This window comes from Rhodotorula paludigena (genome assembly GCF_050403205.1).
Source record: "Rhodotorula paludigena JCM10292 DNA, Rt_paludigena_JCM10292v1_ctg72, whole genome shotgun sequence".
Taxonomy (NCBI): Eukaryota; Fungi; Basidiomycota; class Microbotryomycetes; order Sporidiobolales; family Sporidiobolaceae; genus Rhodotorula; species Rhodotorula paludigena.
In genome coordinates this window covers 59,429-86,593 of record NW_027481386.1, presented here as the reverse complement: position 1 = coordinate 86,593, position 27,165 = coordinate 59,429, and the positions used below count along the sequence as shown (strand labels likewise).

Genomic DNA, 27,165 nt, shown 5'->3' with positions numbered 1-27,165 from the left:
GACCAGCAGCGCTTGATCTTCGCCGGCAAGCAGCTCGAGGACGGCCGCACCTTGTCGGACTACAACATTCAGAAGGAGTCGACCCTCCACCTCGTGCTCCGCCTCCGTGGCGGCATGCAGATCTTCGTCAAAAGTGCGTCGCCTTCGCCTTGACCCTCCTCGATCCGCCCGCTGACCCTCGTTTTTACCGCCTGCAGCCCTCACTGGCAAGACCATCACTCTCGAGGTCGAGTCGTCCGACACGATCGACAACGTCAAGGCGAAGATCCAGGACAAGGAGGGCATTCCGCCCGACCAGCAGCGCTTGATCTTCGCCGGCAAGCAGCTCGAGGACGGCCGCACCCTCTCCGACTACAACATCCAGAAGGAGTCGACGCTGCACCTCGTCCTTCGTCTTCGTGGTGGGCAGTAGGCGCTGATGCCGGAGGGTCAGCCTGAACGATTCGGGGAAGGCATTCGTGCGCTTCATTAGTACCGGGGTGCAACGCGCTTTTGCCATCGTCCTTGCTGCAGCCTTCGCCGAGATGCACAAGAGTGTTCGACGACAGCATCCATAGGCCTGGAATGAAAGCCGAAGATGAAAGCAGTCCCGACGCAGAGCAAGGCGGGAAAGGAGCGGCGATGCCGGGCGCAAGGACAGCGGCAACGCTGGGAACGACACAGCCTGCCTCTCTCTCTCGAGACGCGCGACAGCAACGAGAATCGCACAACGAGAACCGCAATTGCAACTCTCGTCTCCCAGGACAACACGACCACCCGTGAGCATTTACTGCGGAACGACGCAAGTCAGCTAGGCGCCACGAGATGGATGGACCGAACAGACGCACCTCCGAGGGGATCTCGACGTCACCCGAGTCGATGGCCTCGATGACATCGTGGGGCGGGCGGCCGTCGACGGTGCAGCCGACCGACTGGGCAGTGCCGAGGATCTCCTTGACACCGTTGGCGAGGCTAGCCGAGAGGGTCTTCTTGGCGTCGCGCATGGTGCGGGCAATCTCGATGATGCTGTATGGTAAGAGAAGTGAGCATGCGAGATGGGCGGAGAGCGTGACCAGAAGGGGATGGGGACGCACGTGTCGAGCTCGACGTTGCCGGAGTGCTTGATGTTCTTCTCCTTCTTGCGGTCACGAGGGGGCTCTGCGAGCGTCAACGAGCAAGATCAGCCTCTGCTGCTCGTGCACCGCCGGCCGGACCCCACTCCCCACGTCCTCCCGACTGCTCCTCCAGTGCAGTGCGCGCCCGAGAGCCCGCGACGGATGAAACGCACCCTTGAGAGCGCGGATGACGAGCGACGAAGCAGACGGAACAACCGAGACGGCCGCCTGACGGTTCTGGATGGTGAGCTGAACCGTCACGCGGAGACCCTTCCAGTCGCCGGTGGCCTTGGCGATGTCCTCGCCGACCTTCTTGGGCGACTGTGTGTCGGTAGGGAGAGAACCGCAGGGTCAGCTCGACTGTCGCGAGAGCGAAAGGTGTACGCGCCGCAATGCCCCCCTCGCCGCGACCCGCCGTCCGCCTCACTCCTGCCTCCCGGCGTGTCTGCGCCCGCGCCCAGCGGCTCTGCACTGCCTGCACAGCCCGCCACCGAATTTGCGCGGCCGCACAGCCGGGCATAACCTCCCCCTCCGGCAGCAGCAAAGTCTCTGCGGCCCATCCCACGTCCGCCTCCATCGTCGCGGCGGGCGCGATGTGGCGCGTATCGACGGCAAAGTCGACGTACAAGACCGAGGGGACCGATCTTGGGCGCAAGGGCCGACGAGGCCTGCGGGAGACGAAAGGGGACGATCAGCGCCTCGTGCTCGCCACTTTGCGGCTTCAGATTTCAGCGACAACGAAAGCTGGACGCACGCCGACCTCGCCACCAGTGGCCCTCAGGTAGATGATCTGTTTGCGCGCACAAGTACACGGCCGGGAGGCGTGGTTAGCGAGATGTTCGGGGCGAGGGCAAACTCGACGACGAGGGCACGAGGGAGGCCCGTAGGACCCGCCGAAGAGCGGGGGAGCCGGCTACGTGCAGGTAGCGCACCTTGATCTCATTCGGGTCGACCTTCGGCGCCATATTTGCAGACTAGAGGCGAGGGCAAGGAAAAAAGAAAGCAAGTCGAAAGCGCGGCGGGACGAGGCTCAGGCTCAGACTCGCCGCGACGCTCCGCATCCCTTCGTCGCTCTCTCTGCTTGGCGAGGCGGTCCTTCAGTACAGCCCGTGCCTCGAGGGTCTCTGTCGAGGACCCGGACGGGCCCGACGCGGTCTGCGCTGCCCTCCCTCCGCTCTGCTCTCTGCTCAGACAACTCGCCTCGTTCTGATCTGCGGACCGTGTCGCCTCTTTCGAGGATCTGGTTCCTCGTTCGAGCTCCGACAATTTGCTCTGGCACTTGCGCAACGCTCTCGACCGAGTCCACGCGTCTCGTCCGGCTCTTCGCCTTCGACTCGGTCGCTTCGGCTTCCGCGCCTCGTCACAGGTCCTGCAACTCCGCTGGCCTGCTAGCGACACGCCCAGTCGCATAATGCTTGAGTGCGCCTCGCCTCGCTCATTAAACCAGAGCTCGCACCGCCGCCTCGAGACGACGACGCATCGAGCGCACGGCATTCCTCCGACTCGTCCTCAGACGCGCTTGCGCAGTCACTCTACTCCGGCATCAAGCTTGCTGCAAGGCGGCAACCCGCTTCCTCTGAGCGGTGACAAGCGCACGAGAGCAAATGTTGTGAGTATCCATGCCGTCACCTTTCCTCCGCCTTTGTCTTCGCGCCTGCTCACTCTTGGAGACTCTATCAATGCTGAAGTGTGCTTCAGAATGCTGAGCAATCTCTCAGCCGGAGATCAGCTGTTGCTGCGAGCAGCCTTACCGCATCTGTGCGCAGGACTCCCCTGCTTCCTGTGCCCAGTAACTGCACACATATAGATGTCCGCTTCTTTGTGTGGTACTTGAAAGTAGGTCTTGTCCTTTCAAAGAATGGTCATGCTTCATCGTACAGCTTGCCGTCTGCAAAGTTGTACCGTTGCAATTGCTGCGCTCTCTTTCTGCACGCCGGCGCAGTGACCAAGTCAGCGGCAATGTCTGCTCTTGCCTGCCTGCTCAGACTGGCCAATCTACCGCATCACATCTTTTGCGGAAGGTCTCCTACCAGTCAATCTGGACAGAGCAGGTCATCTTGCAAGCCTCTTGGGTCGGAGCCACTGCCTGTCCTCGCAACTACAGACCGGGTGTGCAATCACACACTTAGCGCTGAGCAAATGCTTACACGCCGTTACACCTTCTGCAGGAGTGCAATTCCGACAAGTGCCGCTACGGGTGCCGCCAGCGCATGCTGCACCAACCTCCCTCCAGTTGCCGCCGCAACGACCGCGTCCGCGGCCGCCATTGCACCTTGTCCCAGTACAAGCCAGCTGAGGGCATGCAATTGCCTCATGCGTGTGCAAACAAGGGTCGCCGTGCCGATGAAGAAGTTCTGCGGCGCGTAGACTCAGGAGGAACTTGACAAGTTGCTGGTCTGCTGCAGCGGGAGGAAGCGGTACCCTTGGAATGCGACAAATATTGAGGGCGCCACAAGAGCCGACAGGCCCATCGTGATGCTGACGAGGCCGCAGGCGGTCGCAGCGAGGTACGCGGGCGATGAGGGTGTCGAGGACATGGTAGGTGCTGTATCTGTGGACTTCAGCCGAGAGTATGCACGAAGGGCCTGTGGCACGCTCACAGCGGTCCCAGGGGTTGTACGTGACACAGCGCAGTAGCAAGAGGCGTACGAAACAAGGACGACGTCGTGCAACGTGGGGCCTTCTCAACCTCGATCGGGAAGTGCCGCCGTGCCTACTTTACGCACGTCTCAGCGCCGTGCGAACACAGCGAATCGAGTCTGTTTGATCAGCTGTGAGCCTACTCCTATCGCAGAGAACTTCAATTGTTTCGACGACGAGACACGAGACGGCCAGTACATTAGCGACAACGAAAGCTGGACGCACGCCGACCTCGCCACCAGTGGCCCTCAGGTAGATGATCTGTTTGCGCGCACAAGTACACGGCCGGGAGGCGTGGTTAGCGAGATGTTCGGGGCGAGGGCAAACTCGACGACGAGGGCACGAGGGAGGCCCGTAGGACCCGCCGAAGAGCGGGGGAGCCGGCTACGTGCAGGTAGCGCACCTTGATCTCATTCGGGTCGACCTTCGGCGCCATATTTGCAGACTAGAGGCGAGGGCAAGGAAAAAAGAAAGCAAGTCGAAAGCGCGGCGGGACGAGGCTCAGGCTCAGACTCGCCGCGACGCTCCGCATCCCTTCGTCGCTCTCTCTGCTTGGCGAGGCGGTCCTTCAGTACAGCCCGTGCCTCGAGGTTCTCTGTCGAGGACCCGGACGGGCCCGACGCGGTCTGCGCTGCCCTCCCTCCGCTCTGCTCTCTGCTCAGACAACTCGCCTCGTTCTGATCTGCGGACCGTGTCGCCTCTTTCGAGGATCTGGTTCCTCGTTCGAGCTCCGACAATTTGCTCTGGCACTTGCGCAACGCTCTCGACCGAGTCCACGCGTCTCGGCCGGCTCTTCGCCTTCGACTCGGTCGCTTCAGCTTCCGCTTCTTGTTGCAGCTCCAGCAACTTTGCTGCCCGCCCCCTCCGCTGTGTCAGGACCCACAGTCCCCCTGTAAATCCTGTGCTAGAGCTGCTGATGCCGCACGTGGTTGCAGCCAGGCATGCGGACAATGAGAAAGCTCAAGACCTGGTCGTGCTGCAAAGGTCACAAGTCAGCCGCAATGACATGCGCTGAGTGCGAAGGGACGTGAGGAACGGTTGTAGAAGATGAGGCCCGCAATGAGCGTGGGTGAGAGATGCGTGAGGCTCGCTGAACGTCGTGCAGGAGGTGGCCTTCTCAACCGCGATCAGGGAAAAACTTGCAAAACACTATAGACGCAAGTTTGCCCCCGCCCTCCAAGCAATTCGGCTCGGTTGATCTAGTTGGTTATGATGTGGACCTAATACCTCCGGGTGCAAGTCCAATGTCGGCGGTTCGATCCCGCCACTGAGCAATTGCTTTTTGCCGCTCCCGTGGCGCAGCTCCCCTTTTCTGCTGGCCAGCTCTGAGTTGCGGCGCGAAAACGGGTGGCAGCGCCGGCCGGACGAAGAGACCTGCCCTCGCAATGCTTGCGTGTGAGCTGATCCGATGCTCGAGTGCGAGGCAGGGAAGCTGTGACGACCACTGCGAGTTCCAACGAACCTGACGAGTCTACTGCAACACAGCTACGGAGACGTGAGAGAAAACCTTTTGGAGGAGAACGGTGCTGCAGGATGAGAGAGTGTGAGGAGCGGACGATGCAAGGGCGGAGGTATCCAGGAGAGTGGAAAGAGCGACGACAAAAGGGGACTAGTGCGGCGGATGTAATAACGATGCTGGCGCGAGAGCCGAATGGCGAAAAAAAAGAGTGCGAGGGGCTGCAGGAAACGAGACCTAGTAGTCGTCGTAGTCGTCCTGGCGCGAGCGGCGCGGCGGGCGCGGCGCGTTGAGCTCGCGAATGATGTCGTACGCCGAGTCGATGTTGGCGGGCGAGCCCGTGAGCGTGAGCTGGTTCGCGTCGCGCTTGCCAACGACCTCGACGTCGACGCCGGCGGCGCGGAGGCGGTCGAGGCCGGAGCCACCGCGACCGACGATGCGCGGCATGAGGCCGCGCGGGACCGTGATCCACGCGACGTGCGACGCTGCCTCGGCCTTGGCGAGGTTCTTGCGGATCTCGTCCGCGACCGACTCGGCGTCCTCGGCCGTGCGCGACTCGACGACCCAGGGGATCGACTCGTCGCCGTCTGCACCGTCCCCGTTGCTCTCGTGGAGCGACACGAGCCGGAAGACGAGCTCGTCGACGTTCGACGCCTCGGCGCCGTCGTCGTCGATGCGCGCCGCCGAGGCCGACGAGCCGTTCGCGGCCGGCGCGGGCGGCTTCTTGGCCTTGAGCGCCGACGACGGCGGCTTGACGCCGCGGTGCGACACGCGCGTGCCCGACGGGAGCGAGCGGAAGAAGCGTCCGCCCTGCGCGACCTGCGCGTGCAGCTTGGTCGGGACCGCGATCTCGACCGAGTGGGCCGCCGGCGTGCTCGCGCCCGAAGCAGCACCGCCGCGTGGCTTGACGGCCTGCAGGTCGGTCGCGGCAGCGAGCGCGGCCTCCTTCGGGCCGACGACCTTGACAATGTCACGCTCGTTGGCCTCGGCGAGGTCGGCCTGGTTCTCGGGCTCGCCGACCTGGGCGTACTCGTTCCATCCGGGCATGACGACCTTGACGCCGTGCTTGCGCTGAAGGTCCTGCAGCGCCTGCGCGCCCTTGCCGATGACGGCGGCGTGTGCCGAGCTTGGGACGGCCACACCCCAGACGACGCGCGAGGCGAGCGAGGCGACCTCGGCCTCGAGCGCGGCGCGGATCTTGTTCGCGACCGCCGACGGCGCAGTGATGACGACCGTGTCCTTGCCGTCGCCCTGGCGCGGGAAGCGCACCGTGTTGCCCGACGCGCGCGTGTCGGTCGGGCCGCCGCACCGCGCAATGAGGTCGCGGATGCTCGAGCCACCCGAGCCGATCAAGGTCGTGTGGTACTCGCGCGGGACGTCGAGCTCGAGGCGGAGCTCATCCTGCACCTCCTGCGCAATCTTCTCGACGGCCTCGCGCGCCTTCTTGAGGGCCGACTTGGTGCCGCGGAGCGTGACGGTCGCCGTCGTCGCCTCGGGGCTCGCCTGGTCGACGTCGAGCGAGGCAACACCCGTGTCGTCCTTGATCTGGTTGACCTGCGAGCCGCCGCGGCCGAGGATGCGCGGGAGCGCCTTGACGGGCACGTCGAACGCGACGACGTTGCCGTGCTCCTTCTCGTACTCGATGAGCGCGACGAGCTCGCCCTGCGCCGCCTTGGCGCCCTTGGACGGGCCGCGGATCGTGATCTCCTGCGGGCCGGTCGACGCAGGCGCGTCCTCGCCCTTGCCGCCGCCGCGCGGGAAGTTGATGCGGACCTCGTGGCGCTCCTCGAGGCGCTTGAGGTACGTGCCCTGCTTGCCGATGAGCGAGCCGCGGTCGAGCGAGGCGGGGAGCGGGATCGTGAGCGTGACCTCGTCGGCCATGCGCGTCGCGAGCGAGAGGATGCGGCGCTTGGCCTCCTCGGCGTTCTCCTTGCGGCCCTTGACCGTCACCTTGCTCGTCGCGCCCTTCTTGCCCGCGGCGGCCTGCTCGCCAAAGTCGACGCGCACGCCGAGGTCCTCGCGGAGCTTGTTGACGCCCGAGCCGGCCTTGCCGACAATGTGGCGGACCTGCTCAGCCGGGACCTCGAATTCGACGACCTGCGAAGGGCATCAGCAGTCAGCACGTGCCAGCAGGTGCAAGAGAGGAGAGACGCCGACGTACGTGCGAGTTGACGATCTCCTCGTTGCGCGCCTCCTCGGCGATGCGCTCGAGCTCCTTGCTGACGCGCTCGACCTCGTCCTTGGGCCCGCGCACGACGACCTCGTCCGACGTGGCGTCTGCGCCGCCGAGCTGCACCTGCACGAGCTTGTCCTCGCCAATGACGGCGTTGAGCGTCGTGCCGCCCTGGCCAATGACGGCGCCGTGGAGCGCGTGCGGGATCGCGAGCGTGCGGCTCGTAAAGTCGGCGTACTCGCCCGCGAGCTGCTCGACCGCGCCCTTGACGGCGTCGAGCGCCGCGCGCGCCTCGGGCCCGCCAGGCTGCTCGCCCGTGTAGACGAGGAGGACGTCCGAGCGGCCGGCGTCGGCCGGCGGGAAGACGACCTCGACGCTGTGGTCCTTCTCAAACTGCTTGACGCGCGCGCCCTTCTTGCCGATGAGGTGGCGGTGCACGAGCGAGTCGACGTCGACGACGTCGAACGCCGTCGGCGGGAGCTTGCGCACCTCGGCAATGACGGCGCCGCGCGCCTGGGCGACGCCCTGCGCGCCCGTCGCGCCGTCGCCCTGCGTCGCGCCGACAATCTCGAGCCACGCGTTGGGCGCGTTCGGGATCGCCTCGAGGCGCGGGAGGTAGATCTGCGTGCCCGACGCGAGCGCGATCGGGCGCAGGCGCGACTTGACGATGAGGTACCGCGCGAGCTGCTGCGCGTAGACGCGCGGGTCGTGCGCGCCGCGGTGCGCGGTAAAGAGGTCGAGCGTCTCGACGGGCGTCGCCGACGCAATGTCCATGACGAGCTGCATCGCCTTGACCGTCTCGCGACCCGGCCCGCGCACCGTCACGTCCTCGAGCGGCGACTCTGCCGGCGGGACCTCGACGACGCAGCCCGTCTGCTGCAGGATCTGGTCGGCGACCGCCGAGCCGACGAGGAAGCGGTGTTGCCGCTTCGGAAGCTGGAAGATGACGGGGCGGACCGTTGCGCGCTGCGGGGGGAAGCCAAGTCAGCCGGTTGCAAGCTCCTCGGCCGGAGACAGGTGTACTCACGAGGTCCGCCAACTCGGCCTCGATCTGCTCAATCACGCGCTTGACCGCCTCCTTGTCGCCCGAGACGGCGACGGCCTTTTCGCGCTCGCGGCGCTCGATCTCGGCGAGGCTCTGCGCCGCGGCGCCGTCCTCGCCGCTCTCCTTGACGACGTCGACCCCGCGCCGCGCGCTGAACCGGCGCGGGACGTCGACGCGCACCTCGTCGGCGCCGTCTGGGCCCGACAGCTGGGCGCGCTCGAGGATGGCGGGCACGCGCGCCGAGAGGAGCGCCCACAGCTCGCTCGGGATGTCGGGCAGGCGCACGGTCGTCTTGGACGTGCGCTCGCGCACGATGGCGAGGATCTGCGCGCGCGCGGCCGCGACGGCCGACGCGGCGCCCGAGAGCGCGATCGAGATCTGCGGGCCCGAGAGCGGGTCGTCCGACGCAGCGGCGGGGGCGGCGGCGGCGGCGGCGGCGTCGGCGGGGGAGGACTCGTCGTCGTCGCGCGGGATCTGGATGTGCGCGCCCGTAGAGTCGGTGATGGCCTTGAGCGTGCGCCCTGTCATGTTCAGGAGGAGCGTCAGAGAAGAGCTTCGTGAAGCGAAGAGACCACGCTTCAAGCCGGCAGAGACAGCCTCGCCCTCGCGGTGACTCTGAACGCACCCTTGGAGCCGATAATGAGTGCCCGCAGGTCCTTGGGCACGTCGAGCGAGTCGGTGACCTTCTTCTCGAGCCAGCCGACGAGCTCTGCCCGTGCCTTGTCGATGCGGTCCTCTGCTTTCGCGCCGCGCGCCTTGACGATGAAGGTCGTCGTCTTGGAGCTCGAGCTCGCGTCGATCTGGACGCCGTCGTGCTTGCGCATGACCTCCTTGAGGACCTCGCCGAGCGTAGTCGGCGCCTCGCGGCGCTCGTTCGAGAAGCCGCGCGGGCCGCGCTGGGCGTGCGCCGGTGCCGAGATGTGGATGGCAGAGGTCGGGAGCTGGAACGTGGCCGTGACGACGTCGCCGGCGGCCGCGGCGGGTGCGGGCGTCGACGAGCGCGAGAGCGAACTCGCGGCGGCGGGCGAGGCGGCGCCGCCGGCGATCGCTGCGGGCTGCTGCTGCTGCTGGGCCTGCTTGACCCTGAGCGCGGCTGCGGCACCGCCGGACGCGCCCCAGAGCGACTTGGCGGCGCCCTTGCCGTTGACGGCGGCGACGGGTGCGCCGAGCGAGGGGAAGGCGCTCTCGTCCGAGACGTCGACGTTGCGGCGGCCCTGCTGCTGCTGAGCTTGCCCGTTGCTCTTCGGGGCCGGGCCCTCGGGGGCGACGGGCGGAGGGAAAGGGTCGGACGAGACGAAGGGCGGGAAGGGGTCCTCGGTGAGGGGGGCGCGGGGCGGGGCGGCGGTGGCCTGGGCGGCCTCGTGGGCCTGCTGCATGCGCTGGGCGGCGCTGAGGGAGGGCTGGGCCGACGACATGGGCGCGGGGGGACGAGAGCGAGCGGAGGACGTGGCCGGAGTCGAGGGGGGGGGGACCGGGGGGGACGGGGGACGGGCAGACGGAGCGGGCGAGGGGACCAGCCGGGAGCACTAGCGAGCGTGGGAGCGGGTGCGAGCGAGTGCAGCACACAGAGCCTCGCGCACGACGAGTTCGCGTCTTCATCGGATCGCGACGACCACCTGGCAGTCTGAGTGTCCATCCTCATACTCGCAGCTGGAGCTTCCTTCTGCTCCTCGACTGCGTGACAGAGTCTCGCTTGCATCGCTGCTCACTCCCGCCTCGCTCGACGACACTCGACATCCACTCCTCTCATCGCACTCACTCGGTAGACTGGCACGTACTTGCTACACAGACTGCTTCTAGTGCTACACGGCCTCGCCGAGAGAGGCATCAGTCCCCTCGTCAGCGCGCCTCCCTTTATACCCGCTGCACCCTCTCCGTCTGCTTGCCCTTGTCGTCCACCAGCGCGCCGTCCTCTCCCTCGTCCATACTCTCCCTCGCGCTCGTCGCCGCCCCCGCCGCAGCCGCAGCCGCCGCCTCCCTCGCGAGCGCAAGGACGACCTCGGGACTCGCCTCGTCGGCCGCGTGCGACACGACCTCGCGCAGCTCGCGCAGCACCGTCAGCGCAAACGACTCGAGGTCCAGGTCCGACGGGTCGTACCCGAGCGGGCTGCGCATCACACATTCAGCTTGGGTCGCTGCGTATTGGAGAGGGAGCGCGAGGGAGGGCGTACTTCTCGATCTGGTCGCCGAGGCGCAGCAGGCCCAGGAAGACAAACGTTGCGAGCGCCGTCGCCGGGACGGCCTGTCGCGCGCGCAGCAACACGTCAGCACGCGGAGCTTGACACCGCCGATAGGCAAAGGAGTGCTCACGAGCCAGCCGAGCGTCTCGTGCGTCTGCGAAGGCAGCAGGAGGAGGTACAGCCAGATCACGTCTGCGCAGTCCGCTCGTCAGTCTCTGCCGGACCCGGCTGTGCGTGTGCAGGAAGGACGTACGGCGCAGGTGGAGCGAGTAGGCGACGGGGATGGGCGTGAGGAGGACGCGCTCGAGGCCTGTCAGCGCGTCCGTGAGCGACTGCAGCGCCGCGAGGAGCGAGTTGATCGTCGGCACCTGCTCGTGAGTCGCCCCATTCGTCAGTGCCCCCCTTCTGTCCAATAGAGCGCGCAACGCAGCACGCACATCGATCGTCTTGCGCCTCTGCAGCGCCGCGACCCACCCGCTCAGGAGGAGGACAATCTCGAGCGGCACGTTGTCGTACGTCTCGCGCGTCAGCAGCGGCTGCTTCTTGCCCTTCTCGCGCTTCGCCCGCCCGCGCCGCCGCCCGCCCGACGACCCGCGCTGGACCGAGTCTTCAATCTTGTCCGCGACGCGCTTGCCCCGCCGCAGGAGCGTGTAGACGAGGTCGGCGAAAAAGTCGTAGAACGGGACATAGTCGTCGATCGACCTGCATCCGTCTCGTCCAATTAACGAACCTGTGCGAGCAGAAGAGAGAGCGACTCGTTCTAGAACAGGCGACACACCTTGGCGGCGGGTTCCTCGCCGGCAGCAACTCGTGCTTCGCACCCCTCGCATTCCCCGCCCGCTCGGCCGCCGCCGCGAGCGCCGCAGCGCTCCGGCGGCGCTTGACCTCGCCGAGCCCTTCGCCCTTGCGGTCGCGCAGCTTGGCCGCGACGTCGGCGAGGTCGACTGCGGCGCCAGCTGCGGTCGACGAGTGCGAGCGCGCGTGCTGGTGCGCGTGGCGTAGGGAAGCTGCACCGGCGGTTGACGCAGAGGTGGAGGCGGTCGAGAAGGCGGGCGTGAGCGGAGGGAGGGTTGCCGAGCCAACTGAAGAGGAGCCCGAGGCCGAGGTCGACGTGCTCGCGTCAAGGCGGTGCGACGCGAGGATCGGCGTGCGCGAGTCGGTCGCGGAGAGGTGTAGCGACGAAGAGCCGGCTGCTGCGCCGCCGTGATAGGCAAAGGCAGGGTCGTAGCTGGCTTGCCGGCTCATTGAGAGCGGGCTTTCGGCACCCTTGCCCGCTCCCGGCCCACCGAGGACAGCCCATGCGCTCGCGCCGAGCATCTCGATCGCGTCGGGCTCGATGCCAGTCGAGGCGAAGGACGGGTCGAGGTCCGGGCGGCGCAGGTAGTTGGAGGTGGGCAGGCGGTAGCGCGGAAGGAACGAGACGAGCGGGTACAGGTCGACGTAGTGGATGCCAGGCTCGCCTCGGACATAGTGCTTGAGCGCGACTGCAGTGTACTGGGGTCAGCTTCGAACAGTGAACTGTGAGAGGCGACTGACTGGAGAACGCGGCGACGAGCTGCTCGAGAGGGGGGCACATTAGCGCATTGCGCACTCTCGCGGCAGAGCTGCACATACGTTGATGTACGTCTTCTTCTCAGCCAAAGCTTCTTGTCGCTCTTCCTCTGCGGAAACGTATTGAGTCACGCGGCGATGCTAGTCCCTTAAGAGCGGACCTACCGCTCGCCGCCTCGCCCTCCTTTGGGACCTTGAGGTAGTCGGGCACGTGCAGCCAGGCGATTCGACCAAAGCTTCTGCTCGCAAGGATGACGGCGCTCCATAGCCGGCGACCCTCGCTGTAGGACGCAAAGGCCGAGTTCGTCTTGAAGGTGAGCTGCAACAGCGTTGTGAGCAAGGCGGTTGGTTGAGCGAAAGTGCTGCATTCTTACGAGCAAGCCGATTACGGTACCAAAGACGACGAGCATGGTCGGTGCAATCTCAAGCCTGGTGATCGCGTTGAAGGGCCACATCAGCGTCTCGAGGAAGAGACAGCACGTCCCAGCACGCACTGATGGATCGTCTCGCTTAGGCTGGTGATCAGGAATGCAAAAGCTGAGAAGATGACGATTTCGGGCAGCACATTCCAGAAGATGGTCGCCTTGATGTGGAGCAATCCGCCCGGCGGCTTGAAGTCGTGCGCATGGTCGTGCGCGTAAGGCGACGACGGCGACATGGCGGACGGTGCAGATGGTGAGTGTCGATATTGAGCGGGTCCTGCACGCTAGCACGACTCCTGGCACGCGAGGCGACGGCGCGAGATGGTGTTGATCGGGAGTTCAGGCGCGACCAGGCGCAATCGGACGCCGGAAGGGCGGGTCGAGCAGCAGCCAAGCGTGTCCACAGCGTCGATAGTGACAGACCCAGCCCGGCAGCACCAGCCTGGAGGCGAAAGGCGAACACCGGCCTGCGCCGCGAACGAACGACGACGAAGAGACGTGCACCGCCTCGTCGCACTCATCACGAGCTGGTAGATTCTTTCTGAGCGTCATCACCTGCAGCTGTGCTCCGTGTAACCCAATGCGACTTCGCTGAGCGCTCGCAAGAGCAGCGAGGTGATCTTGCGGACCCCTGTTCTCATCGGATCGTCCCCAGGCCACTCTCTGGTCAGGCGCTGGTGCGTTCAGAAGGCCTAGACAGATGTAGAAGCAAGTTCTCAAGTCTAAGGAATGCTTCGTCGGTTCACAGTGAGCGTCGAGGTGCACCGCCTTGTCCGAATTCCATCGCTTGCTCAGCTTCGACACCTGCGCATACCGCCCCTGCGCGCTTGCTAGCTCTCCAGGAGCGCTCTTGGATACTGTTGAGACACGACTTTGAGGCCGTCTGCCTCAACAAACCCCCCAACCGCCTGCCTCACCTCATCTCTCGTCGTTCCGAGATGGTCTTCGGACAGGTCGTCATCGGCCCGCCAGGCTCGGGCAAGACGACCTACGTATGGGGACTGCACCAGGTGAGTCATTGCGCACAAATCGAGCTCCGCAACCCGAGCTGACTGCGCGACTCCCTCGCAGTTCTTCACGGCGCTGCAGCGGCCAATCCTCCTCGTCAACCTCGACCCGGCTTCCGCGTCCCCGCCGTACCCGCACTCGATCTCGATCTCGTCCCTCATCTCGCTGCAGGACGCGATGGACGCGCACAAGCTCGGCCCGAACGGCGCCATGCTCTACTGCCTCGAGTACCTCGAAGCCAACCTCGACTGGCTCGAAGACGAGCTCGACAAGGCGATGAAGGCCCTCGAGGAGGACGAGCAGCCGGATGAGGACGACGAGATGGACGAGATGACGGGCGGGAAGAGGGAACGGCGGCGGTGGAAGCGCGACGAGATTTACGTCGTCTTCGACACGCCCGGGCAGGTCGAGCTCTCGACGAACCACGGCAGCCTCAAGCGGATAGTCGAGCAACTGCAGAAGCGCATGGGCTTCCGAGTGCGTCGTGTTCCGTCGTGCTGCTTGCTCTTCTTGCGTCTCACCTCGCTCTGTTCCGACGGCAGTTAGCAGCAGTACACCTGATGGACGCCTCGCACATCCTCGACGCCTCAAAATACGTCGCAGTCTTGTTGCTCGCGCTACGTACGATGCTTCAGCTAGAACTGCCGCATGTCAACGTATTCAGCAAGATCGACCTCCTCGCCCAGGCAGGCGACTTGCGTGCGTGGGACGCTCACATGCTTTGTCGATCTACTGCTCACGCATACACGAGGGCTGACTGTGAGTGCCTGCTCATTGCGCAGCATTCAATCTCGACTTCTACACCGAAGTGCAAGATCTTTCGTACCTCTTGCCTTTGCTCGAGCGGGATCAGCGGACACAGCGATTCGGCGAGCTGAACCGCGTCATCTGCGAGCTGGTGGAGGAGTTTGGGCTCGTCAGCTTCGAAACTCTGGCTGTTGAGGTACGCCTGCGTCTGCCCTTCCAGCACTACGATTCCTCATGCTGGCAGTTCGGCTGATCGACGGCGGTAACGTGCAGGACAAGGACTCAATGCTGCGACTAGTTCAGGTCATCGACCAGGCCCTTGGCTACGTTCCCCCCTCCCTCGCCTCTCTCCCTTCTGCCTCTTCCGCCTCGTCGTCGACCCCGCACTCTCACTCTCACGACCACTCCCACCCGCACTCGCACTCGACCGACGCGCACGCCTCGCACCACGCGCGCGCCCCGCACCCCTCGTTCGCGCAGTCGCAGCCACTATCGACCTCGCTGCACGCGCTGTCGGTGCAGGAAAAGTGGGTCGACCACGCGGCCGAGTACGCGGCGCACGAGCGCGGGATGTGGGAGAAGGAGGGCGAGTGGGCCGCGGAGCGCGCGACAGAGGAGAGCAAGCGGAGGGCGGTCGAGCGGGCGAGGAGGGAGGCCGAAGACGGGGGGCGATAGCATCGCTTTCTGAGCAACGCCAATCTGCTCGTATCGTGCACTGTGTGCGTGCTCGGTTCTTTCGTACGACGGGTACCACGCAGACGCGTAAGCTGCGCGCGATTGGCGAGGATGCGCCCAGGCTTCAGCGTGAAGCGTTCGTCGGCACCGTCAGCTGTATCCGCTGCCGCCGCCCTTCTGAATCGCGCAAGCCTCAGCGCATCGTCGAAGAGAGCCAGCTTCTGAAGAAAACAGGGCCTGATTCGCCGTCATCGTCGTCTGCTCGCTCCGACCTCTTGGCCCGTCTCGCATCTTTCACTGCACACGAGCGAAGCTCTCGGCGAGTGTGAGAGCTTTGGCTAGTCGTTTAGAGCCTCTGGCGGACTCTGCGGCTGTCGCACGCCGTCCCTCCCCTTTTCGCCCTCGTCTCTCCCCACCTCCGATCGGCGCCTCTCCGACAGCAGCGCAGCCCGGGATGGCCGCCGTGCTCGCACAGCTGCCCTTCTGGGTCCGGCACCCGCTCCTCGCGCTTCCCATCCCGGCGTTCCTCCGCCCGTCCAAACTCGGCAGCAAGCGCTCACTCGTCCTCGGGCTCTCGTTGGGCTTCTCGCTCTCGCTGTCGCTGACGGGACTGGCGCTGTATGCGCTCGACGCGTGGAAGAGGAGCCTGAGGCGCAAGGCTCGCAAGAGGATCATCGAGGTCAGGGGAGACGAGGTCGTCAAGGGAATCGAAGGGCTCATCGGTTCGTCGCCGTCTTGCCCTGCTCTCGTGGGCCAACTCCGATTGCGCTGACACTGGTGCTCATGTAGGTAACACGCCGCTCGTGCGCATCAATTCGCTGAGCGACAAGCTGGGCGTCGATATTCTCGTGAGTCTCGCTCGCTTGGCAGTTGTCCGCTTGTGGTCAAATTGCATCACAGGTGCTCATCCTTTCCTGCGTCTACGACCACAGGGGAAGTGCGAATACATGAACCCGTTCGGCTCTGTGAAAGATCGAGTCTCGCTGCAGAGTGAGCCGTCCTGCCCTCACCTGCTCGCACGCACTCTATTGATCACCAACTTCAGTCATCAAGCAAGCCGAGGAGGAAGGCCTTATACACCCGCATACGGGGTCATGCATCTTTGAGGGGACGTCGGGGAGTACGGGCATCTCTATCGCTGGAATCGCGCGGGCGCGAGGGTACAAAGCGCGTGAGTACCTCACCCTCGCCTCTTCTCGATGGAGTACTCATGACGTCCGCCACAGACATTGTGCTTCCGGACGACGTCGCCAAGGAGAAGATCCAGATGCTGCGCGTCCTTGGCGCTGAGGTCGAGCCCGTGCGGCCCGTCTCCATCGTCGACCGGCGACACTACGTCAACCTCGCACGGCAGCGTGCGCTCGAGTTCGGCAAGGAAACTGTGCGCTCGACTGCGAGTGCGCCCTCGCCCTCGGATACGCCTCGGGCGGTGACGCCCCGCCCTTCGTACGACAACTCTCGTCAGGCGCCCGACCTGCTCGTCACGTCCGCTTCGTCCTCGTCCCGCCCCTCGCCCGATCCGCCACGAGGGCTCTTTGCGGACCAGTTCGAGAACCTGTCGAACCTGCGCGCGCACGAGCAAGGGACGGCAGTCGAGATCTGGGAGCAGACGGCAGGGCGAGTCGACGGGTTTGTCAGCGGTGCAGGGACGGGAGGGACGATTGCGGGAGTCGGGAGGGTGCTCAAGGAGAAGACGAGCGGGGCGTGTGAGATCGTGCTTGCCGACCCGCAGGGGAGCGGGTTGTACCACAAGGTGCGCAGACCCTTCTCGCTCTCCGCCGTAGACGAGGCTCACCCCGGCTCTTGCAGATTCATGACGGCGTGATGTACGCCGAGACCGAGTCGGAGGGCAAGCGTCGGCGATATCAGGTGGATACGGTACGCCTGCTTCGCTTGCTCGACACGGCGCTCGCCACGCTCACCCCGTTCGCGAGCAGATCGTCGAGGGTATCGGTCTGAATCGCATTACCCGCAATCTGTCCAAGGCTCTGCCCATCATCGACGATGCCATTCGGTGCGTTCCTCTCTGCGCCTCTCTCCGGACCTCGCTTACTGTTGCGGGTGCGCAGTGTGACCGACGCCGAAGCCGTCGCCATGGCGCGGCACCTCGCGCTGCACGACGGCCTCTTCCTCGGCTCGTCGTCGGCCGTCAACCTCGTCGCGTGCGTGCGGCTCGCGCGGAGCTGGGGACGGAACGGGCGGGGGAAGCGGATCGTCACCATCTTGTGCGACTCGGGTTCACGACACGTCAGTCGGTTCTGGTGCGTCCTCCTCCCTGCGCCTGCTGTCCACTCTACTCTGACCAAGCTGACGGATTGTGCGTGTGCGTCACTCGCAGGAACGACGACTACCTCGCGCGCGAAGGCCTTGCCATCCCGCCTTCGCTCGACTTTCTCTTCTCCGAGCCGTGCGCGGCCGACGACGACGACGACGACGACGACGCGCCCGACCCGACGCACGACAGCGAGCTCGCGAGCGACGACCCGCTCGACCTCCCGCCGCCGCCGATGGACCTGCTCGAGGTCAAGGGCGGCACGGGCGGCGCGGTCCCGCTCGAAGAAAGGTGAGGCAGCTGTAGCGTCAGGTGAATGCAGGCAGACGGTTGGACAACAGTGTCTGTGATCGGAAGACGGGCTACCGATCGAGAGAGTACAACACAGTGGAGAGCACTACGAGGGATGCACCGAGGAGGAAGAGCGGGCCGGGGAAGAGGCCGAACAGGAGGGCAGACGCCAAGGTCGACACTGTGTACAAGCGTACGTCAGCTCGCCGTGGTGTGCAAACAAAGATTGAAGTTGGGCACGCACAGACGATAGCAAGGCTCGTCGCGAACCCCTTGGCGACCGAATCTGCGAACCGGACGACCATGGCGACGAGGAGTCCTCCGAGCGCTTGGTTGAGCACGACGGCCCAGACGAGCGCGTTGAAGCCGTCCCAGGAGCGGGCGAGGGCATGCAGTGCCGCTTGCACACCGCCAGCCTCGTACGCGACCCGCACGGGCTTGGACAGGAGGACGCCGGCGAAGGAGAAGAGGAGGGACGGGACGGCGAGCTGGAGGTTTCGCGCCCACAGCGAGGGAGACGCACGAGGCGGGGCATCTTTCGCGCCGGCGGGAGGAGTCGCCGTCGATCCGCCCTTCAAGACCCATTCGAACCACGCGCCGGCGAGGCCCGAGCTCACGCAAGCAGCGAGGATGGCCGCGAAGCCTTTCGTCGGGTCCTGCGCGACGCTCGAGCCGCGCAGGCGCGCGTGCGACGAGGTGAGGTCGGTCGAGTCGAGCTGGACGACGGTGACGCCGAGGGTGAGGAGGAGGAGCGAGAACCACTTGGTCCAGGAGAGGGAGCGGCGGAAGAAGAGGATCGAGAAGATGGCGGTCGTGAGGAGCTTGAGCTGGTAGGTCGTTTGGTAGGTCGCAGCGTCGAGATTCGAGAGCGCGACGTACTGCCGGCGGGGAGGGTTGGTGAACAGCGATTCTCGGTCGACTCGGCGATTAGGGTACGTACAAGGAGAGTGTTCTGGAGCGCGTACAGCGCGGCTGGGATGGCCAGCTTGACCTGCTCCGACTTCTGGTTCTGCATGAGGTCGCTGAGCGCCCTTCCAGCCTGCGTCCAGTACCCCGCTTTCCCTCCTTTCCCCGCTGCCGCGTGTGTGCGCTGCCGGGCGAGCATGAAGAGCGAGAGGGAGGCTTTGACGATCTCTGCGGTGAAGACGGCGACGGCGGGATGGTAGAGCGTGCCGGAGGAAGTGCGCGAGAGGCGGGTGAGAAGCGAGACGGAGGCATTTTGCAGGACGAGGAGCGTCAAGGCGAGGGTTCGTTGCGACACGAGCGGCTTGCCTGCTCTAACCCTGCAGTAGCTGGCGAGAATGAGCTCATCGCAACATGGTCGCAGAAGGAGAGATAACGCACTCCGACGCGGGAAGAGCCGCCGCCTCGCCCGCTGCAGCTCCGCTGTGTTCCTGCGGCTTGTCTGCTGTCCGTCTGCGCATCTGTGCGAGTTGGCGCGAGTTGGCGCAAGGTCGAGACGAGCGAGTCGCGACGCGAAGTGACGCCCTCGACGTCGACCCGTCGCACCGCAGGACGAGCTGCAGAGGGCTGTGCTGAGCTAGGATGACCTCGCACTTGATCGACCGCTTCCACCGACGCACCCAGGCGTTGTCTGCGCCGCCGCGCCCTTCCCCACCTACATCCGGCTATCCCGCTTCGTCCGCTGGCGATGCTGCAGGACCTGGCGGGCAGTACACGGAAGGCTGCACGTTCTGCTCGATTGCTTCTGAGCAAGAGCCGGCTTTCATCGTCTGTTTTCGCTCTTTCAGCTCCCCACTTCCTGCTCCCGAGCTGATGAGGCCTTCCTTCTCGCCCTACCAGGTCTACGAGGACGATTCCTCACTAGCGTTCCTCGGTGGGTGCATCTTTGCTGCCCCTATGGCAGCGCTGTCGGAATTCGGGCTGGGTGCTCACGACGCTTCCTCGTCGCTCGCAGACATCTTGCCCATACGCCCAGGGCATCTCCTCCTGGTTCCAAAACAGCACTACGAGCGAGTGTGAGTCTGCTGACGGGCCGGTAATCTCGCACAGCTGGGACTGAGGCTAATGGGCGCATCGCAGACCGCATCTTCCTGACGAGCTGTCTGCTCATCTCGGCGCTGTCCTGCCGAAGCTGTGTCGAGCGCTGTGTCGAGGTGCGTGCCCGTTCGACCGACACACTTGCTTGCGAGGCAACGCATGAAAACAAAGTTGTTGCAGCCACCGATCAGCCCGACTTCAACATCGTTTCGAACGTGCGGCGCTGTGGCTCTTCCAGTCCCGCGATCCATCGCTGACGTTCCTGCTCCCGTACCACAGCAAGGCTACGCCCAAGTAGTGCCGCACGTTCACTACCACATCGTCCCTGCTCCTCGCCTGGACCAGCCCAAGCCTCGGTCCCGCGAGTCCTCACCCTCCTCGGGCCATCCCGCAGCAGCAAAACCTGCGCCCCAATTCAGGTTGCTTGGAGGGAGGAGCGAGCTGGACGAGGACGAGGCGGCTGCGTTGGCACAACGCGTCAAGGAGGAGCTAGAGAAGGAGGCACGTGGAGAGCCAGGTCGTCGCGATGCAAAGCTATGATTTCTTGCGCTTGCGGCATTCGAGTGGGGAGAAGAGCAAGTATCCACTCCCGTCTTGCTGCTCTCGCAACTGCTGAGCATCACACATCGAGATCTCGTTGCTTCCGTGCTGTGCTCTAGTCCTGCTCGACTCTACAAGACAACGCAAAGCGGTTCTCTGGTTCACGCAGCGTGTCAGTGGCAGTGACGAGGCAACAACTCGTCTTGCACGGCGGGCATGAACTCACCTGGGTCTCGGTGTGTGTCTCCTGCGCACGAGAGCACGCTTCAGCACTTCACTCGAGAGAAACGGGTCCGCGCCCGTCGACGACAGAAGACTCGAGGACGCACTCTCTGCGCTTGTGCGCAAGCAGAAAGTCGACAAAGGTCGGGTTGACGGCGCGCTTATCGTCCACCGGCAGCTCGACCTCGACGTTGGCCATTTCGAGCCGCGCGCCCGCCCACTTGAGCTTGGCGTCGTCGAGTCCAAGGGACCGGAGGTAGCGATACAACCCGCCGTAGTTGCTGTACCGCGCCCGCAGCGGTCTGTACACCTTGTCGAAGAGGTACTCGAACAGCTCGAACGCGGCGCGGAAGTGCAGGCCGCTCGCCTCGCGTGCGCTGTACCTGCGCTTCTTCAGTGCAGGCGCGAGTCGACAGCACAGGTGCAGGAAGGCAGTAGAGCGAGAAGCGCGACGGGTGAAGACGTCTTCGAAGTCGAGCAGCAGTCGAGCAAGAGGGCAGAAGATAGGGAAGTTGCTGCTCGGCGCGCATCTCGTGTCAGCCGTGTAAAAAGTGTGTGTCCGGGGGAACGTACTCGATCCGTGCATAGTCCGTCTCGCTGCCTGTCCGTCGCTTCGTTCTGTTGTGCCGCCTGCGCTGCAATTGGTAGACTGGCGCATCGACCACCTCGTCGAGCGCTTGCGCCCATAAACGCCTGTCCGCGATGGTATCAGGCCGACATACTAGAGGCACGCGAGAGCATCGTTGGCCGACGCACTCCCGTCGCTGCTCAACCGTCCACCAATCCGCGAACGGTTCCCTGGCCTCGCCTTCGGGCCGAACGAGGCCCTCGCAGTCGAGTTCTTCTAGCCTCACACCACCCGAGGCCGGCGGATCGAGGCGGACAAAGTACAGACTGTCGGGCTTGGCGAGCCACTTCTTGAAGAGAAGCGGGTCGACATGCGAGACCTGGTCAAGCCATGGCGCGACATCGCGGGGCTCGTCGTCGAGCTGTGCCAGCTGCTGCATAGCCGTGTGCGACCAGAAGGAGGGCAGCAGGGAGCCAGCTCGGCCGGCCGTCATCAGCCGACCGAAGGCGCGGACGGGCAAGGCGGAAAGTCCGTGCGCCCTGGCCCCTGAACACCGTGACCCTGGAGCCTTTGAGCACCGGCCGAGAGCGGCGCAACTGGGCAGCCCTGCCCTCGGAAGCACAGCATCGCCATCGCGGAACAGACAAAGAGAGGAGACCGTCAAGCTCGCCCGAGGCAAGCCCGAGGAGGCGTGCCGTCCAGCCCACGACAGCCGGGACCTGCTTCTGTACAGGCATGCATTGCGAATGCGTGAGCGTGGTATGCACAACAGACAAGGCAGGAAAAGCAATTGCGACCCCCGAGGGCCCTCGCCGGCGCGACCATCGCAAACCTCCTCACTTCGCGCGCGACTTTTTCGCCGCCGCCGCGCCACCCGCGGAGCTGCCGGCGGCCCTCTTGACCGGAGTCTTCTTCGTCCCCGTCGACCCGTCGTCCGTTACCTGCGCGTTCGCAGCGGTTTTCGGCGGCGCGAGGACGGGGCGGTTCTTGTAGGCCTGCTCAGCGCACTCCTGCTCGAAGCGCTCGAGCAGCTTGTTAAAGTTGGCAGTGTCGCAGCAACCGAAGATCTCGTGCTGCACCACGGATTGGTCAGCAGGGGGACCTGGATTGAGAGGGTAGGGAGTTATCACACACCTTCGACAGGCCGAGCGCCGTGATGCGCGGCGACGAGACGCCGAAGGCAAGGCGCGCAAGGAAGCGCGGGTCATCGCGGACGCCGCAGACGCCGAGCACGAAGCGGACCTGCTTGTCGGAGAATTCGCCGTCGAACTTTGGCTGGAAGGGGACGGGCTGGCGGCTCTTGCAGAACTACATGCGCAGCCGCCGATGAGCGTCGCGATCGCGGCGGATGAGGAGACGACGCACCGAGCAATTGCCGCACTCGCCGTTCGGGACGGAGCTCGCGTCGCCGAAGTAAAGCGCGAGCTCCTGGGCGTAGCACTTTCCGCCGCGAACGAAGTCGGCGACGCTCCTCAGCCGGCGCACATCGGCCTCCTCACGGTCGTGGAGCTGCTTGAAGAGCTGGTCGGCGAGATCTTCGATTTCCTCGTCGAGTTGCGGCAGCGGCTTCTGCACGAGGTAGCGCATGCGAACCCCGGCGACCTTGACTTCGCACCACCCGTTGCTGCCCGGCGCAGACTGATCAGCACCACGAGGGATCCGGCGGACATTAAAAAAAAAAAAAAGACGTACAGCTCCCAGCGCGAAATGCAGCGGATGATCTTGCTGCGCTCGAGATCGCTGTCTGCGGCCGCCGTGACGACGTCCACCGTGTGCCACGTCTTGCCAGGCTTCCACGCCGAGCGGATAGCGCGGGCCTCGGGCGAGTTGTCCGAGTTCGAGATGTTTGCGAAAGCCGAAGCGTTGTTGGCGAGAGGTTTGAGCTGGTAAGTCGAGTAGAACGGCGTAGTCGCGCTGTGTTTCGAGTGTCAGCAGCGAACCATCACTGCCACACACGTCTGAGCTTACCGCAGGAGGCCGAACTGCAGCTCGAGGATGGTGAAGAGGAGCGAGAGCGTGTTGCGCTGTGGGACGGAGCTATCTCGGTCACTCTCCCACGGAAATTCCAGCCTTCGTGACTGACACCGATGTCGTACGAGTTGCTCATTTCGTAGTGGTTGGCCGAGATTGTGTTGTCGGATTCGAGCGGCGACATGAAGACGGCGTCGAGCCACTTGTTGATCGACTGCTTCGAAGGCGTGTTGGCGCGTCTATTGGGCACGCCGCGAGTAAAGTCGGGAAGGTCAACCATCGATCAAAGCGCGTGAAGGAGCCGCAGAATGGGGGGAGGAAATCGAGACAGCGGGGAAGGGACGCACGCGAACGACTCGAGGATGGGCATGTCACCGGCAGAGGGCATCATCAGGCAAGTCGAGGGGAGTCCGTCGCGTCCCGCGCGGCCGATCTCCTGCGAGAAGTTCTCGAGCGTCTTCGGCAGCTGGAAGTGGACCACTTGGCGGATGTTGGCCTTGTCGATGCCCATGCCGAAGCTGTGAGATGAGATGATCGGGTCAGCCGCGAGTGTGAGCAACCAGCGGACTCAACGTACGCGATGGTCGCCACGACGACGCCGTTGCCACCGATGAACCATTCCTGGACCTCCTTGCGCTTGTCCGCCGTCATACCAGCGTGGTAGGGCTGAGCATCGATACCGTGGTGCTCCTTGAGAGCCGTCGCGAGCTCCATCGCCGTCTTCTGCACCGTGACGTAGACGATGGCCGCGCCGTTGCCGCGCGAGCGGAGGAAGGGCGCGAGGAGCGAGATTTTGGCCTTGAAGTTGGCGCACGGCTTGACCTGAATCGAAAGGCTGCGGGAAAGAGTGTCAGCTGCTTTCTTGTGCTGGCGGATCATCGTAGAGCTCACTTGGGCCTATACGCGCCGGTCGAGAAGACGCCCTTCTCGAGGTCGATATCGAACCCATTCGTCGGGTCGCAGATGTCCTTGACGACCGAAGGCGTTGCTGTCGCCGTGAGGCAGAGAACGCGCTCGGCTCCGACTTCCTTCGCAAAGCGCGAGACCTTGAGGTATTCGGCGCGGAAGGACGGTCCTGCGAGCGGATCGTCGCGTTGAGTGCCCGTACCGACGGGTGAGGACGCAGCCTCACACACCCCATTCCGAGACGCAATGCGACTCGTCGACAGCGAGTAGTGAGATGGCCTGCGCGGAGATCATCGAGATGAAGAGCTCGTTGTTGAGCCGTTCGGGCGCGACGTAGAGGATCTTGAGTTTGCCCTCGCGGAGCTGCGAGCGGACGGCGCTGCTCTCGTCGAGCGAGAGACTCGAGTCCATCGAGGCGGCAGCGACACCGCGTGCGCGGAGGGCATCGACTTGGTCCTTCATGAGCGCGATGAGCGGCGAAACGACGAGCGTGAGGCCGTCGAGGCACTGAGGTCCGGCATGTCAGCACGCAGGTCGTCGAGCGCCTTCTGCAGGACTCACGAGCGCCGGTACCTGGAAGCAGAGCGACTTGCCGCCGCCGGTCGGCATCAAGCAGAGTGCGTTCTCGCTGTCGACGAGGAGGCGGTGAATGACCTGCACGAGAGGAAGTCAGAAGAGCTCCCCACGAGTGTGAACGGGCGTCCGCACCTGCTCCTGCACTCCGCGGAAGCCTGAGAAGCCGAACACGCGTTCGAGCTGTTTGTGGGCGGCGTCCATGAGGGCGGATGTGCGAGCAGGCGGGGCGGTGCGAGGAGTGTGCGCAGAGCTACGGGCGGAGCAGCGTGCGCGGAGGTGACAAGTCTGTACGCTGTCCGAGTAGACCTGCGCCGTGTGAAACAGGGAAAGGGAGCTCCTTGGCGCTGGACCCGAGATGTCAACGACGAGAGAACAGAGCGCGTGTTGACGCGAGGGTGTCGCCTTTCTGACGCGGGGCTAGAGCGGCGGGGCCACCGTTCGGTGAAGCGGCGCGAATGGACTGGAAGACATGAGGCAAAAGGTAGAAGCAGTCCCAAAGCCAGGAAGCGAGGAGAGCAAAAAGCAATTGCTCAGTGGCGGGATCGAACCGCCGACATTGGACTTACACCCGGAGGTATTAGGTCCACATCATAACCAACTAGATCAACCGAGCCGATTTGCTTGGAGGGCTGGCGCAAGCATCCCTATCTGAACAGATGCGGCAGTTTTCGTCTCACCTTGCTTGCGCTCCCCTGTTCCACGATCTGACAGGGCTTCGCAGGGCAGTTTTCTTGCCGCTACCCAGGGAATGCCACGTAAGTTCCGACCAGCGCACCGTGCAACATACCAAACAGAATCACGCATGTACAATGCATCGCACAGACTACCAGGTATCGACGCGTCAGACAGCACCGGTCCGCTGCATCTCGTCGATCTCCGTCGGCAGCGACTCGGCGACTGACGGCAGCTGCTTGACTTGCCAGCCCCAGTCGTGGAGCCACTCGGCCTTGGAGCGCGACTGCGTGCCCGTCTCGGTCTCGACGCTGCCCTCGGGGTCGACGACCGTCTCGGCGTCGCTCTTGATGAGCCCGCGCTGCTTGAGCTCCTTCTCAACGAGCGGGGCGAGGTCGCCCCAGCAGTGTTCGCCTGTCTCGGCGATCACGTAGAGAGGCGGAGTTGAGGTCGTCTGCTCGAGGTGCGAAAGGAGGGTGAGGTAGGCGGTGACGAGGTTGGCAATCTGCAGAGCGCAAGGATGCGTCAGTCTCGCAAATTCTTCACTTTTATTCTGAACAGCTGCAACTTACGTGAATGTTGTTCCAGAGACGGTCGGGACCGCTGTGCGAGTTTGGAAAGGCGTCGGTCAGACCCGCGAAGCACGCAAGGCAAAGAACGGACCATCAGCAACGCACTGACTAATCAGGTGGCCTTCGCGGACAGCCTCCTTGATCCACAAGGGAATCTGGATGGTGGTGCGGTTGAAGGGACCTGTTCCGACGCCGTAGATGTTGGGCGGAAGCATCTGCGAGGCGATGGCAGTGTCAGCCGCCGCGCCTGAAAGTCAAGATGCCTGCTACTCACAATCGAGACCTTGGCATTGAGCTCCTTGCTCTCGACCGCCTTCTTGATGGCGAGGTCAATCTCGCGGTGAGGCGCGTGGTCGGGAATGAGGCGATCAAACTTGGCCTGGTCCTTGTCATTGAAGATGACATCGACAGGGTGCGTGGGGACCGTCAGAACGCCGGCTATGACAAGCAGGGTCAGCAATACACAAATGAAACGAGTGCTCGCCGCGGACTCACTGCCAGAGGTGTGGATGTAGATCGCGGGCGCCTTGTCGGCAGATCGCTGACGGAGACCTTTCAGAATGCTCTTGACGGACGGAAGGTCGTCGGCAGTCGCGATGTGCATGATGATCTGCAGGAGCAACCAGTCAGCAGGCTGGCGGCGTCGCTCGAGTCGGCTGAACGCACGTCCGCCTCCGCTGCCTCCTTCGAGATCACCTCATCACTCGAAAGCTCGCCCTGGACGGGACGCACGCCGAGCGCCTCGAGGCGCTCCGACTTCTTCGGATCGCGAGAGAGGGCGCTGATGCGGTACTCCTTCTTCTCGAGCAGCGCGGTGAGGACACTGCCGCCGATGAAGCCAGTGCCAAGCAAGAAGAGCGACTTGGACATGGTGAGAAGCCTGAGTCTCGTGCGGAGAGCAAGCAAACAGAGGGAGGAAGCGAAGGGCGACGACGAGCACGAGCAGATGCCTCGGACAGTGACGACAGTCGGACTTGCAGGAAGGACGAAAGTTCAAAGCAGCCCCGAAGCCACGTTGACATTCTGAGCTCGACTGAGAAACACCGGCCAAGTCGACGAGGGAGTGACGTGGCGGGGAGACGAGGAGGAGGAATCGGCAAGTGCGCTCGCTGCGGCTCTCTCTGTGCAGGGATTGCATCCGGCAGTAGTTAATAAAGTACACGCCCCAACCGTGCCGTTCCCGATCATGCCAGCAAGCGGCAAGTGGCGAGGTGAGCGGGCAAGACCCGGCTTCTCTCGTCGTCCCCACACGCACGTCCGGCATTCAATGCATAGCCCTCCGATGCGGCGGCGACTCCAGCAGAGCTATCTTGGGCTCGCACTGACTTGTGTGCACGGTGTGCAGGAGTGCTGCGCTCCGGCTGGCCAGCGTGATCTCGACAGGGCCCCAAGTTGAGAAGGCCTCGACAAAGTGGCGGAACTCGCGAGCTCCGACGACCGCGCGGTCGCGCTGGCGGCCGATCGTCACTTCCGAGAGGGTTGCAGGCCGAGCTTGTGCCGAGCAGTCATCAGCCTCCTCACGAGCTGCGGGGCAGAGCGCTTCCGCCGCTCTCGCCGCCACCACTTCCGCTCTTTCTTGGGGT

At 64.4% G+C, this 27,165-nt stretch overlaps 11 protein-coding genes across 11 annotated transcripts; 3 read left to right on the top strand and 8 right to left on the bottom strand.

Moving 5' to 3' along the window:
- On the top strand, positions 1-412 carry JCM10292_002858 (polyubiquitin; the record flags this gene model as incomplete). Its single annotated transcript, XM_076652343.1, has 2 exons — positions 1-133; positions 198-412. Coding segments are annotated over 2 exons (348 nt in total), but the record flags the coding sequence as incomplete, so codon positions are not given.
- Positions 413-766: 354 nt separating this feature from the next.
- On the bottom strand, positions 767-2,059 carry JCM10292_002857 (uncharacterized protein; the record flags this gene model as incomplete). The annotated part of the gene is made up of 7 exons (XM_076652342.1): positions 767-769; positions 828-1,005; positions 1,074-1,137; positions 1,268-1,415; positions 1,721-1,762; positions 1,849-1,884; positions 2,027-2,059. The coding sequence occupies 7 exons, from the start codon at positions 2,057-2,059 to the stop codon at positions 767-769; spliced, it is 504 nt and encodes a 167-aa protein (XP_076502134.1).
- A 1,404-nt stretch (positions 2,060-3,463) lies between these two features.
- Positions 3,464-4,170, bottom strand: JCM10292_002856 (uncharacterized protein; the record flags this gene model as incomplete). Its single annotated transcript, XM_076652341.1, has 3 exons — positions 3,464-3,652; positions 3,960-3,995; positions 4,138-4,170. 3 exons carry the CDS (start codon positions 4,168-4,170, stop codon positions 3,464-3,466), a joined length of 258 nt encoding a protein of 85 aa, XP_076502133.1.
- A 1,257-nt stretch (positions 4,171-5,427) lies between these two features.
- SCP160 (Scp160p) lies at positions 5,428-9,823 on the bottom strand (the record flags this gene model as incomplete). Its single annotated transcript, XM_076652340.1, has 4 exons — positions 5,428-7,287; positions 7,352-8,329; positions 8,391-8,929; positions 9,034-9,823. 4 exons carry the CDS (start codon positions 9,821-9,823, stop codon positions 5,428-5,430), a joined length of 4,167 nt encoding a protein of 1,388 aa, XP_076502132.1.
- Positions 9,824-10,262: 439 nt separating this feature from the next.
- Positions 10,263-12,797, bottom strand: JCM10292_002854 (uncharacterized protein; the record flags this gene model as incomplete). The annotated part of the gene is made up of 11 exons (XM_076652339.1): positions 10,263-10,515; positions 10,580-10,650; positions 10,719-10,780; positions 10,842-10,956; positions 11,026-11,290; positions 11,367-12,072; positions 12,125-12,143; positions 12,203-12,249; positions 12,305-12,458; positions 12,529-12,568; positions 12,634-12,797. The coding sequence occupies 11 exons, from the start codon at positions 12,795-12,797 to the stop codon at positions 10,263-10,265; spliced, it is 1,896 nt and encodes a 631-aa protein (XP_076502131.1).
- A 702-nt stretch (positions 12,798-13,499) lies between these two features.
- On the top strand, positions 13,500-14,991 carry GPN2 (GTPase GPN2; the record flags this gene model as incomplete). The annotated part of the gene is made up of 5 exons (XM_076652338.1): positions 13,500-13,571; positions 13,633-14,046; positions 14,112-14,268; positions 14,352-14,512; positions 14,590-14,991. 5 exons carry the CDS (start codon positions 13,500-13,502, stop codon positions 14,989-14,991), a joined length of 1,206 nt encoding a protein of 401 aa, XP_076502130.1.
- Positions 14,992-15,445: 454 nt separating this feature from the next.
- JCM10292_002852 (uncharacterized protein) lies at positions 15,446-17,558 on the top strand (the record flags this gene model as incomplete). The annotated part of the gene is made up of 9 exons (XM_076652337.1): positions 15,446-15,713; positions 15,781-15,839; positions 15,924-15,981; positions 16,037-16,162; positions 16,218-16,744; positions 16,801-16,869; positions 16,929-17,005; positions 17,061-17,252; positions 17,330-17,558. The coding sequence occupies 9 exons, from the start codon at positions 15,446-15,448 to the stop codon at positions 17,556-17,558; spliced, it is 1,605 nt and encodes a 534-aa protein (XP_076502129.1).
- Positions 17,559-17,625: 67 nt separating this feature from the next.
- JCM10292_002851 (uncharacterized protein) lies at positions 17,626-18,978 on the bottom strand (the record flags this gene model as incomplete). The annotated part of the gene is made up of 4 exons (XM_076652336.1): positions 17,626-17,735; positions 17,799-18,432; positions 18,495-18,837; positions 18,899-18,978. The coding sequence occupies 4 exons, from the start codon at positions 18,976-18,978 to the stop codon at positions 17,626-17,628; spliced, it is 1,167 nt and encodes a 388-aa protein (XP_076502128.1).
- A 1,391-nt stretch (positions 18,979-20,369) lies between these two features.
- JCM10292_002850 (uncharacterized protein) lies at positions 20,370-21,324 on the bottom strand (the record flags this gene model as incomplete). Its single annotated transcript, XM_076652335.1, has 2 exons — positions 20,370-20,832; positions 21,074-21,324. The coding sequence occupies 2 exons, from the start codon at positions 21,322-21,324 to the stop codon at positions 20,370-20,372; spliced, it is 714 nt and encodes a 237-aa protein (XP_076502127.1).
- Positions 21,325-21,721: 397 nt separating this feature from the next.
- JCM10292_002849 (RecQ family ATP-dependent DNA helicase) lies at positions 21,722-24,539 on the bottom strand (the record flags this gene model as incomplete). The annotated part of the gene is made up of 12 exons (XM_076652334.1): positions 21,722-21,958; positions 22,020-22,193; positions 22,251-22,509; positions 22,578-22,799; positions 22,854-22,909; positions 22,969-23,095; positions 23,204-23,374; positions 23,434-23,691; positions 23,748-23,931; positions 23,993-24,269; positions 24,324-24,416; positions 24,471-24,539. The coding sequence occupies 12 exons, from the start codon at positions 24,537-24,539 to the stop codon at positions 21,722-21,724; spliced, it is 2,127 nt and encodes a 708-aa protein (XP_076502126.1).
- A 640-nt stretch (positions 24,540-25,179) lies between these two features.
- JCM10292_002848 (NAD-dependent epimerase/dehydratase family protein) lies at positions 25,180-26,452 on the bottom strand (the record flags this gene model as incomplete). Its single annotated transcript, XM_076652333.1, has 6 exons — positions 25,180-25,515; positions 25,583-25,613; positions 25,688-25,797; positions 25,857-26,020; positions 26,078-26,192; positions 26,249-26,452. The coding sequence occupies 6 exons, from the start codon at positions 26,450-26,452 to the stop codon at positions 25,180-25,182; spliced, it is 960 nt and encodes a 319-aa protein (XP_076502125.1).
- Positions 26,453-27,165: the final 713 nt, after the last annotated feature.